The sequence below is a fragment of the Dermacentor silvarum genome, chromosome 7 (assembly GCF_013339745.2).
Source record: "Dermacentor silvarum isolate Dsil-2018 chromosome 7, BIME_Dsil_1.4, whole genome shotgun sequence".
Lineage (NCBI taxonomy): Eukaryota > Metazoa > Arthropoda > Arachnida > Ixodida > Ixodidae > Dermacentor > Dermacentor silvarum.
In genome coordinates this window covers 92335439-92348503 of record NC_051160.1, presented here as the reverse complement: position 1 = coordinate 92348503, position 13065 = coordinate 92335439, and the positions used below count along the sequence as shown (strand labels likewise).

Genomic DNA, 13065 nt, shown 5'->3' with positions numbered 1-13065 from the left:
GCGAAGTTCATTTTCTTCCTCGATCACACGGCGGAGTGCTGTGTGCCACATGCTGCTTGACCGCAACAATCCATGTTGAAAGCGGACGCAAAAAACCATCACAGTGAAACAACGCATCTCTCTAAAGGCTGTCGCATCACTCGCTAGGTCGCATGCTGCACACTGGGCTTCTTCGATTTTCGGAGTTCTGGCAGCCCGCTGGCAGCAGACGGCAGCCAGCTAGTTCCGGTTCTGATAGGAAGTCGCGTGGGCTGGGATCCCAAGACAACCCGGAGCTGCCCATAGTTTGCAAAATCAAACGCCGGGACAGCGCTAGTCGCGGGAGAAATGTAAACATGCTGCCAGCATAGCAGCGACCGGCGTGGGCGGCGCGCGCGTGGTGTAGTCGGCCCATTTCTGCGTTGCCACCTTGGAAATATATAGTTGCATTCAGGAATACGGTCACTTTTGCATGATTTCGCGCGACTCGGCACAGGACGCGCACTGTGCAGTTCACTTAGCACAGCGCAATAAACGGCGTGCGACGCGTCCGATTCCAAGACACGAAATCGCACCTAAGTGATCACTCACTCGAGGATGCCTGCTCGTATAGCGATCACGTCGGCTACCGGTGACGTTTGACATCATTTGACAAGACACGAAAAAGCAGGATATCGGGTACCTCTTATGTGCATAAAATTCTGAAATGCTTGAGTTCGATTTCAGAAAGTTTGTTTCGCCTGATGGTGCTCCTCTTAATTTTGCTCCTGTGATGAAGAAGCTGGGGCTGCAGCTGGCGTGTGAAAATGCACGCCGCCTGTAACCTACGAAAATCTTCGCACGAAAAATAGTATTGGTTGATCATGAGAGCAATAATAAAGCTAATGTACATGTGGTCATTTCTCATCTCAACCATTGCATTCCATTAACATCAGCAGCCTATATATATAGTTAGAATGCATCGGTTTCGAGCTACCACCCCAGATACGACGGAGAGACGGAGTGAACACGGGTTAGGTGCGATGCCTACGCTAACGGCAGAAAAAAGACATATCGCCGCATATACGCGAGCAATGTGAAAAGGGATACCACCAGAAAATTACATGAACTGAAAAGGCACCGCAATGTGCGGGAATGAGCGTCTATAACTTTGACAACTTGCACGGAACACGATGAAGATACCATGCAAGCTTGATCGAGAGCGCAGCACGCTGTTCACGTCTGAGAAAAAGCATTCATGGGACAAAAACAAAAGAAATCTTCAAATGGTTTGCCGCTGCTCTTACGGCACCGCCTCGCAAGGCGGAATGGTGCGTTAGAATCCTAGTAAGATAACGCTAGAAGTAATGCAATCAGCGATCTGCGCACCGCGGTGACATCGGGAATCGCTTCCTGAAGTATGCGAGTCCAAAAGCACGTCAGCCGGGGGCGGCGCGCGCTAGCACCCACGTTGCAATCCGTCAAGTCCCCACAAAAATGGCGGCGAGGGCTTATCGCCTCTTGTTGTCGTCGCTAACCAGAGAACTTCGAGAGAGCTGCCAGACCGACATCGTCCTGGCTGGTTCTAGTAGCCCGCGGGTAGCCAGAAGCTTCCAGCCCGAGTAAAACGAACACGCGGCGGAAGTGCGTCACGCGGTGGGCGGAGCAACTTGAGAAAAACAAAAGTGCTCTGGCTGGCTCTGGCAGCCCGCGGGTAACCGGAAGTGGAAAATTGAAGAAGCCCACTGTCATGAGTAAGAGGCCTGCAACGAAAGAAAAGAGGAGGACGATGTGAACCGATCGTTCCAAACGGCACGAGACCTCGTGGCGCGTGAACCGAGCCGTAATCGTGGGAGAAGTGGCACTGTTTGAGCATTATTGACGTGGTTCTGGGCCAGGAAGGTCGCATCGTCAGCAACACACTGGCGACGGGAGACTTAAGGCGCAACCACAAGGGAGAAATCTTCGACGGATTTTCGGCGTCGGCGCCAACCGGCGGCGGTCGGCGGCACAGAGAGCAATGTGCCGCCGGTTCACGCTCGCTCGGCGCTGCAAGACCGAGCAGTCCAGACTTCAGCGCCGACGGCGGAAGTGGCGGTAGACGCAAGATGCAAACAAACAATGGCCTCCGAGACGGCACGACGTGCAATGGGAGCGAGCTCGGAGGCCATTTACAGAGCGAGCTTCCGGCGTTGCTTTCCGCGAGTGCCTCGTCCGCGTCCCAAACAGCCGATCGCTCGTGCGTGCTCCGGCCATTGCAAATGGTGCAGAATTTGTACGGTATCATAGATACTGATGTACTCTTTCCAGACAGGGACATGTAAGGAACGCCGAAGTGCACACCTAAGGCCAGTCCACGTTACCGGCACGCCAACTCGCTGTACGCAGGTCGCAGTTTGATGGCAGTTTCGCTCGCGAGCGGCGAGATTTCCTTGCCGTAGACAGGATGGAACCGGTACCCATTTGTGCTGCAGCCATACAGCGAAGTGGCCAATCAGTGACCGAGGAGTGCTCACCCTGGCACCGACGGCAGCCTCATCGCCGCTGATCGTTTGGCGGCGCCGATATCGTCGCTAGGCCTTCTCCGGCTCACTCGAAAGCTAAAGCTGACGGCGCTTCGGAATGAATCACCGCTCACAAGCCGCGATATTTTCTCACCGTTGTTGTCGCTCTTCGCTATATTTATACACAAACAAGACAATGCGCTGATATTAGCGGTGCCGTTGGCTGCGATGCGCGCACAACCGAGCCAGTCGTCTGCCGCCGGTAGCCGTGCACTGCAGTGGAGCTCGACAAGTATCGGAGCTCTCGTTCATGTTTAACGTTCGACAGTGGGTATTGTTTTTCATACAATGTATAATTTACGCGTGACGTTATCTAGCGGAAAGTATTTTGCTAGGAACAGAAGCTGCTGGTGATGCTATCCATGCTATGTGACTGGTGCTACGTTTTTCAGCACAAACAACCAGCGTATATGTTAGCGCCAGAGCTACAGACAATTTTTATGAAGTTTAGAACTACAAGAAGCCCTTGCTTAGTAAAAACAATTGTTCTGTTAGCGCAACATCTTGCAAAACTGACCGGCTAAATTCGGGGCCACAGATCTGGCCACATTGCGCCACGCTTGAAATACGTCGAAGCCGAGAGTCTCTTGTGGTTGAGAGCCATCAATACACCTCATTGAGCGTCCACGCCGCGTGCCACCGGCCGGCGCTGACGCCGAAAATACATCGGAAATCTGTTCCTTGTGGTTGGGCCTTTAGAGGTTCGGCCGAGTCCGTGATGCCGGTAGTCCGAGGTGCAGCCGTCGACCTCGGAGACGTTCGAGCGAGGCTACTTGGACCAGCTGCAGCATCACACAGCGAGACCGGGCACTCCACAGAGGATCCCCCTTCTTTGGCAGACCAGCTCGTTCGGTAATCCCCAGAACACCACGTCGGCACTTAAGAAAGGAGCTAGACGGAAACAGCGGCCGAGAACGTCGTTAGGCCTAGTTCGTCGGGCCTCTCTGCCACGTTAGCAACAGCGACAGGGATAAACAGGCTTCAGAGTCGAACAAGTCAACAGACCGACTGCAAGGCAGCAACGACTATGCGACAGTCGGCGAGAACAACGACATTGAGAAACGCCCAACGAGATTCCCACCCCAAAAATACGTGCAACAACACATCCACCAAAGGAGTAAAGGAGTCCATTCTTGTAGCGAGATAGCAGTAGGCCAGAGTAGCCTGACTTTGGTAGAGAAAACGCCCAGACTTATTGTAGGTGGAATTAAGGACATGTGTAGTGTTTATTAAGAGATGTTAGGTTGTACATTTGTTAGTATTTTTCCTGCAGTGTGTTTTAGTGTGCTTAAGTTTTAGTTTGAGTTTAGAGTTTGAGGGCTATTAAAATCTGCTTGCTGTGTTGCCATGCGTCTTCCAACCTCATCTCTATTAACACCCGCACGCCCCTGAGATCAGTGACAAACAAAAAACACGACACACACACCGAACCTTCTTTTGTTGTTTTATTCAAATTTCATCGCACGCGTGACCGTGTAGAGGTTTCGCGGGCCGCAACGCCGTCTTCTTATTTCCATGTTTACAATTGTGCAGCTCATCGGCCATTTATTGCAGTAAATGACAATAATGGATATAATGAAGTAACGAATATGACGAAGTAACAAATATAACGAAGTAATTTTGGCTCCCCCCTTAAACTTCATTATAACGAGGTTCGAGTGTAGTAGATTTTGAATCGAATATCAAATTCAATCGAGAAAAAAAAAGCAGCATATTGAATCGAATATTGAATATCAGAAAATATTTCATGTAATTTAATACTTACAAATTTTGAGCAAGAAAACACGGTGCTGCACATGTTTCGGAGTCTCCTAGCGTTGCATAACAAGAACGAAGCAAGCTGTCAGTAACTTCGGCACACAGAAATCAAGATATGCAGCACGGTCTATCTTTATTAAAGGAAGCACCGAATATGCCGCGCTTCTTTTTCTGTGTGTGTGCAGGAGAGCTGCTCGCTGTTTTGCTGCCTGTACCGGTCTTGGTGCCACAACCCAGTTGCCACGATATCCCTGTGCCTGCTCACCCAGAACTACGAGCACACCTGCTCCCTTCTGCACCTCTTGTATCCACAAAGGGATTATAACAACAGCGTTCGGGAAGTGTAGATCGGCAAGATAGGCAAGAGCAGATCGCCTGTCTGCTTCAAGAATGCAAACAGCCTCCTAGTCAATATGTGTTCCACAAGAAAGCTTGGATGACACAGTCTTTTCACTTAGTAGCTCCAGGCATGGGGTGCCGAAGTGGTGATGAGCTGCGTCGCCGGGTTTGCATGTCGTTGTAGACCAGGACTTTCTGTGAATAGCATTTTAAATTTCCGCGGGTGGCCGATATGAATCCGTCTCCAGCCCACCAGTTCGACGCATTTTTACAATCCAGTTTGGATTTAACAAAACCACCGCACGCCACATTACCACTTTGCGGAAAAACCATCGCGGCAGCAGCTTGTAGGACTCGCGTACACTGTGCAATTCGGTCTGGGCTGAATGCATTTTATTTGTTCTCGCAAAGGTTACATGTGAATTGGCTCGAACGTTTTGCAAGCTGAAAGCCACTTTCCAACCTAACATGTAATTATGTTTAATTGAAGGTGATAAGCAGCAGATGAACAGTAGCCTAACAGCAGCGAACAGCCCGAGCTCTCTTGTAATCATAGCACTGGTCGTCATCATCGTCTTCGAGCTGCTATCAAAAACATGAGGCGCGTCTGCTTTCTTACACCAGTGTCTGTTTAGTGTCAGCAGTCACCGATTGACGCAGCAGCCGGAGCGGAAGGGCCGAGAACAAAGTGACAACAAAGTGCCAGAGTGCTAAGCGGCACACAAGTAGAAACGGGCAGACTTGGGGTGGACAAGATTGAAGGATGACTGGTTCCCACAGGAAGAGTGTTGCGGTAACCAAACTCGACACAACAGTCTCAGTGGATTACTCATTGCCAGTGAATAACGATTGACCGTTTAAACGGCATACACATGCCCTGGCATGTTCACACGTGATTTGCAGTACAATTGCAATGATGGCAGCATAGCGGAGTGTTCTACAATTGCAATGCGCAGCATAGCGCAGTGTTTGCATAGCGCAGTGTTCCGCAGTGCATCTATACCTTATACCTTATATTTGTTATCTTGAATAAAGAAATGCAGCAAGCACTTCAATGTGCATGAGGTGCACTGCGGTCACTGACTTAGGCAACCCAGGCTCTTGGGTTAGCGTTATGATTGGTTGACCACTCCACAGTGCAAGCAATTCACGACATTCGCGTGCAAAAAATAAGTATTCTTTTGTGCATACGGCATGGCGTCAGAGAAGCAAATCGGTAAATTCTCGCTTTTCAAGATCTCTGGAAATTGCCCAGGTCATGCAGAGGTCTCTATAAGCTTCAGATAGTATATTTTATATTTCGAATCATCAACATATCGTAACTAGTTGGTGATCGCCTTCTAGTTCGATAAAACAGAGTTCGACTGTACATTAAATTAGATGATACATATCTACATCTCTCTTCCAGAGGTGATGCACAACTTTTTGTTTCGAATACGAGCAGTGCGAGAAGTCTCAGTAGCCTTCATGCATTGCCTGCTGTGTATGAAACAATATGTATAGTTAATGTCTCACTAGTACTTTCAAACTTAAGAATGAGCAGCAAAGGTAGTCCATATCTTTGCAGAAACTCACTTCTCTAATGACAAGGTGATAGCGTGTGTGGGGGTAGCATTTTACATTTGGCCAGACGAACCAGGCAAGCACAGTGGCCATGTGCTTCATTGAACAATGCAGACCAAGAGTATGATACTGTCTCGCAGAATTTTGATCCTACAACAAAAGGCAACAGGTGCGAAACCTTCTTTTGAAGTTGAAATAACTGTGCAGGGTCACTGTGCAATGTCAGTGCGCACCTTCCCTCCTTAGCTGCAGCTTGCATCACAGCAGTGACATGGAGGTGACGGTCGAGTTCCTCACTGAAATCGACAAGCTGGTGCAGCTCATTGAGTCACCCATCTTCACCTGTGAGTGACCATCTCCTGTTTTGATATGCTGATTGCACTACGCCTGATTAGTACTTAGACTATGATAGGATAGCGCAGAAGTTTCAGTTATATCGTTGAAAAAATGAATTCATCAGAAAACAAAAGTTGGGGTATATACAATGCACTTGTTGGAATTTGTATAAGTGAAGCTTTGCTGAAATGTTTCAAAAAAATACTGTGCAGAGAGACATGATATGTGCGATTTCAATTTCCGACTATGGACAAGCAACTGTTGATGTTCTCGCCATTGCAGAAGTTTTGTATTTGGCTTCGTGGTAACACATATGTCCTGGAAAGACGCTTTGTCTTTGAGGGTGCCTGATTATTTAGAGTGGCAAAAATTCCTAAAGGTAGACAGCTGAGTTGCCCGCAGACCACATAAACCAATAAACTAGCGGTGTGCAAATACTGAATAGTAGATTTCGAATCGAATCAAGAAAAAGAAAGCTGAATGTCAAATTGAATATCAGAAAACTTTTCTCAAGATTTTATGCTTACAGATTTTGGGCAAGAATATGCGGTGCTGAACATGCTGCTCGGAAGTGTCCTAGCATTCATAACAAGAATTTAGCAAGCTATCAGTAACATAGGTACATAGAAATCAAGATAGTATACTGTACGGTCTACTCTTATTAAAGGGGCCCCGAACCACTTTGATAATTTATCAGAGTAGAGAAAGACATTTGAAGTGAAAATAAGCTATTTCAGATATGCTTTACCACAAAAAGTACTTCAAGGCGTTCAGCAGAAACGGATTAATTGGCAATCAAACACAACCTCCGCTGTGCTCCCGCTCCTTCTTCAATGCCTTGCACTGCGAAGGGTATGGGGGAGTGGGGCGGGGCGACAACGCTCCGCCTTCAAAATGTCACTGTGGCGCGCATTTCAAATTTGATTTTAGATGTTAACGTAGATGCTACGACTTCCGATTTCAGTGCCTACGACACGCTAAACGTAAGCGAAATGCGGTTGTCCTCAGCGAGCCGCACTCGTGACAGTACCTCGCGGCGGCCGCGGTGTAGCCTACCGCAGCGACCAATAGCAGCCGCGTATAGGAATGCGCTTTATTACGAAATAAGGCACCCAGAAAAGAGTGAGGATCATGGCTTCTGTTGAAACGAGAGCATTTCAGAGAAATGTGACTTCGCGCCCCCCCCTTGAGAGGTCCTTGCACGCGTACGACAGCAAAGTGTTGCTTTCCAGCTTTTCTCCAAAATGTAGAAGGGCTATCCCAACTTTACGGCAGGTGGGTTATCGTAAGGCCAATCTGAGCGACAGACGAAAGGACCACGCATGACGTGACTCGTGTTGCCGGCGCCGACAGTAAAGAGCAGGCATCGCCCGTGCCATTTCATTGTCAGATTTGGCGTGATTTGCCTCCTGTCTAATCTAAAATCTGCAGGGTCACGGCGAGTTCGTGCGACGCACCCCGCTTCCCCCTCTTTCATCCGCCGTCCACGCCAATGCATGCAACCAGGTCGTGACACTCGCGCCCACCGTGTAAATCCAAAGCCAGACTTGTGGCTTGTTCCTCGAAGCTAAAAAAAAAGGATAAGGAAAAGAAAAGACCGATGTGCATCTACAAACGGCGTCGGTAAAGGCTCATTCACACTAGGCCGACACGACACCGATTTTGGTCTGCCGACTGTTGGCGACAGCAGCGTACAGGACTGAAAACGCTGTCGCCAACAGTCGGCAGACCAAAAGCAGTGTCGTGTCTGCCTAGTATGAATGAGCCTTTACGAGACCGCCGTTCCCTGTGTTGCAAAGATGGCGGCCATGAATAACTTTGTTGCCATCCCGCTTACTCACTTTCGTTTACGAGGTGGTTTGTCGGCTGTCCGAATGTCGCGCGGCTGCTGAGAATAGATCTGCGTCGATTCAGCACCAAACCGTAACTTTAGTCGGCGACGGCCATCGAAGCAGCGCTGGTTAGGCCTAATCTCCTAGCCGATGTAGTAACAGGCTCAAGCCGTCGCCGAATGCTTGCCGCTATACCCGCGGACAACTTTCTGTGGCAATGAAGGAAAAGCTACCGGCGCGTGGCTGCTGCATATGTGTTACCGCGCCAAGTAGTCCAGCAGCGTTTGACAGTGCTTTTGGTTGCTCAGAACAGACGCTGAATCGGCGCAGCTTCCACGTGCGATGGTTGTGCGTTTGCTCAGACGCGGAAGGGAAAAGCCGCAAGATAAGCAAACTTTTACACTCAGTGGTGTGCTCTGTCTTATTTAACTGTTGCTAATAAGGTGTTTATGATTTCTCTTCTCCAGCCTAAACTAGCGTGGATTTAAACGCGGGACTCTTTTTAGAAGCGATCTCACTTGTGAGCGCTTTGCCTCCGTAGCTTTCCCTTCATTGCCACAGAAAGTTGTCCGCAAGTATAGTACGGGTGGTTCATCATGTGATCGGTCCCGAGTTCACGCATACGGGTTAGATTGACGGCTGCTGAAGCGGCGAAGTTCGTCGCCACATATCCAACACGATCGGCGTGCCTGTAAGCGGCTAATCGGCCCGATCTTCTCACTTTACGAAATACACGCTGCTTATGTTGCCGTTCCCTCTGTCCATGTCGCGTTATCATTTCGATCGCTCCAGGACGATCGAACCTTGTATCGGCAAAGGCGGCCCGGGCCTATGCGGTACTGCTTTGCAAATTACGGCATTCGGGCCCTGTGTATGCGATCCCTGCATTGGGCCATCATCAGGAAGCGCTCGCAGTGAGAAAATCCGTTACCGCGTCAGCCAGGGCGGCCAGCCCACGGCGTGGTCGGCACTCCTGTTGTGCCGAAGCCAATGGGATACACTCGCTTGGGCGGCATCGAGCATGAAGGGCTTTGCGGCGCATGCGGCATGTGGCACTGCGCGGGTCTCTACATCGAATATATAAAAAAATCGAATAGTAGATATTCGATTCGCGAATAAAATGATTCGGACGTTCACTATTCGACTTGACTCGATGATATTCGATATTCACAGACCCCTAATAATTATACTGCCGCGGTGACTCAGTGGCTCTGGTGTTCTGCTGCTGATTGTGAAGTTACAGGTCCGATTCCTGGCCACAGCAACCACATTACAACAGCAGAATGCAAGAACACTTTTGTACTTAGACGAGTTAGCTTTGTCCTATATGATATTGGTACACATTGATAGCACGAGTATGGCTCAGGCCTTAGGAGGGTTAGCCCTTCCTGGTCTGAATTTTTTTTAATGAAGTGAAACATTTGTGTTTCGTACATCTGAATGACAAAAGCTTAAGAAAAATAAAGAAAAAATTTCCACTGGAGTTCTTGGCACGAAATCACAGGTTTTTCTTCTAAAGTGCCAAAGACTCAGTGTTCTAAACAGCGTTTGGTCCTTCAGACTTCTTAATTTGCAATTTTAATGTCATGACGTGTGGCCATAGATAATTTCAAGGTCACTTTTGTGCAAATCTAGGCAGGGCCGCTATTTTGTAGCGATGCGTTATGCTTTATTCTATACTAGTCTTATCATCCACCTCTCACGGCCGGCTTATCCCATTGATAACGTGAGCGGATCATCGCTCTGACCACTGACCAAGCGCGAAAAGTGCGAAAAGGCATGAGCATCAGAAAGGCATCGCTACAAAATACCGGCCCAGGTTATGAGCATTAGGCAGCAGGCTCTGAAAATAGGGCGCGGAGGCTTCACCTCATGTGATGTGACGCATTGATGTTCATGAAATTTCAAGCGGAGCCATGCTTATCTGCAGCGCAAAGTCGTAAAATAACGTAAATACCATTGCTGACACTCACGCTTCTGGAAATAGTAGGTTTTTTTGTTTTGTTTTTTTCCGCAAAAGATAATTCCTGCAGGGGTTATTGGCTCAGAAATGGTTCAGTCTTGGGCCTTCACTTAGTTGGCTAGGCTGACCAAGCCACCTCCGGTTGCGCGTGCAGACCTGCGGCTGCAGCTGCTGGACAGCCCGCAGCAGTCGTACCTGGTCAAGTCCCTGTACGGCCTGCTCATGCTGCTACCGCAGAGTGAGGCGTTTCACACGCTGCGCACCCGTCTCGCCTGCCTGCCGCACCCATCCCTGCAGCAGATGGACACCGGCACCACCATTCGCAGGTGAGCGCTTATTACTAGATTCATTGTTTTCGCTTACCCAAGCTTGGTCGTTTCGCACACGTTACTACCTACCGGTACTAACATCTCGGACATGTACTACCGGTGATAACATGTTGGGCAGAAACTGGGAGGTTAACAAAGAAGCTTGAGAAGAAGTTCAGGAATCGGCAACGAGCTACGGAACTAAAAATTTAGGCGTAGTGTCAAAAGGTAGGAAGACATCGGTGTGGATTAGAGAGCAAATGCAGTTAGCTAATATTCGATGTGATGCCTCCCAGGCGCAATTCTATCATCTCGAACCGATAAACAAAGGAGTGCAAGAAGTGGAGACTGCAAAGCTCGACATCAGTGGTTGGGAAGAGCCCATGACGTCTTAATACAAACCTAACCAGATCTGAGAGAGAGGAAAACGTGGTTTGGCTGCAAAAACAATGAAGTGACGTGGACGCACTGTCACACAGTGCTCAGTTGGCTCTGCAGTGAAACTGGAGCAGCGTTTCCCCTTCCGTTGCTGGCTTGAGCACTGTATGCACAGACACTAGCTTTGATGCTGTGCTTCTGTGTGAATACCACGCCGTGTTGCCTAGAGTATTCTGAGTGGAACAGACGGTGAACGCTGTCGTTTCTCTTTTTCCGGTCTCATGTCATGCATTATCGAGGTGTGACACCTGCAGCACCACTGGCAGAGCTCCATATCACGCCAGCATTCTGAGACACCTGGTATTTGTCAAGGTGCTGTTTCTGCTGCACGCCAGCAGTTGCCTCACATGCGGTGCCGTGCCAACATGTTGCCTCGGCGTGTAGTTAGAATAACGTCCAAGGCACTTCAGTGCAACTTCAAACCTCCCTATTGCTTTCTATGCCACACCCTTTGGGTGAAACCAGCAAATTTTTCTAGTTGAGATTGAGATCAGGAAATGAAGTTGGGCAGACCATGTAATTCATAGGGCAAATAGCCAGTTGTTTATTAAAGTTACACAATTAGTGCCATGAGAAGGGAACCGCACTCGAGGACAGTATGACGAAATTAGGAAATTTGCATGCATAAGATGGGGCCAGCTGGCACAAGACGGGTAATTTGAGGTCGATGGGAGAAGCCTTCGGTCATGCAGTGGACGTAAATTAGGGTGACGATGATCATAAATAAAATAAAATAAATAAATACCTATATTACCCTTTAATGAGCAAAGGAAAACAGTTGAACTTCGTTATAATGGTGCCTCATTCAATATAAAATAGATTAAGGCTTATGTTGGGGTTAGTTGGAATAGCATTATTGGGATGCAGTGCACCAGAGGTATAATAGACACATTGTATTCGAGGCGGCCAGCAAAATCCAGAACATGCGCACATATAGTGTAGTCAGTTCCGAAAGTGGAGTCAAGGTGAAGGGCTAAATGATAAGGTCCCATATGTCAATTGTAGTTCACACTACACAGTCAGTCATACACTATTTCGTGCCTTTTTAGTTTTCAGTTCTCATATTTTGTGCATAGTTCTCTGCGCTTGGCCATTTCACATGATTCCTCTTCCCATGTGTGCTTACCAGTTCTTTGATGCACTACCTCGTTCATGTTAGCATTCTAGTTGTGTGTCTGTTATACCCTCTGTAGTGCTTGTATCGCAACAATACAAAATATTTTCTTTATATCCGATATTCGTTATAAGCATATACAGTCGAACCACGTTATAACGAAGTTGTACTTGCAGCAATAAACATCGTTAAATTGTGAATTTCGTTAATTCGAGGTTTTAAAGTTGCGGCAGTAAAATTTATTTCACGAATTCCTAGAACATTCCTGGTGGTTAGCATCTTGTCAATAATCACTTATAAATAAATCCCAAGAAAGTCGGGCCATAGTAGCGTGGTTATGAGCGCCAGCTCATGCGGTGCCGATCGCACCGAGAGCAATGCACTGGCATAGCTCACGATGTCCGAGATTAGCATGTTGCGTCGCGCGGTGCCATAAATCTTAGAAGTGATGGCTGACCATGACCATGGCGGGTCACACTTAGTGCCCGCAGCCATCATCAGATGGCACCTTCAAATTAAAAACAAAAGTGCAAAAAGATACAGATATTCGTCTCGAGAAAAAAAAATGTCGCAGTTTTGTCAGAAAGGCGGAGCATTGGTGGCGATAGCAAAGAGATAACTACACGCAGTAAGATTCGTAGTGCTATCCGTGTCACGCGTGCTCAGGCAAAGATCACTCTATGACCAAGAACACTCGCCGTCGCATTGTGAGCGAACACTTCGCACCATGCCTCGGAAATGGGAGATTACGCGACCGCCAAAACTAGACAAGCGGGAACAAAATTCGTCTGAAGGCACCAATCATCTCGGCTCGGCCTTTGCACTTGTTGAAGATTACCTCCTGAGATATGGCACGTGGCCCGCATATGGACAGCCATGTGCAGCTACAGCA

The 13065-nt window shown here is 48.3% G+C and overlaps 1 protein-coding gene across 1 annotated transcript in view; it reads left to right on the top strand.

The window, feature by feature from the left end:
* LOC119458273 (protein VAC14 homolog) overlaps positions 1-13065 on the top strand; it is an 83901-nt gene that overhangs the window by 60925 nt on the left and 9911 nt on the right. The window contains exons 14-16 of the mRNA XM_037720109.2: positions 4466-4584; positions 6447-6526; positions 10468-10639. Coding sequence (XP_037576037.1) covers positions 4466-4584; positions 6447-6526; positions 10468-10639 — 371 coding nt within the window. The remainder of the gene's footprint in view (positions 1-4465; positions 4585-6446; positions 6527-10467; positions 10640-13065) is intronic.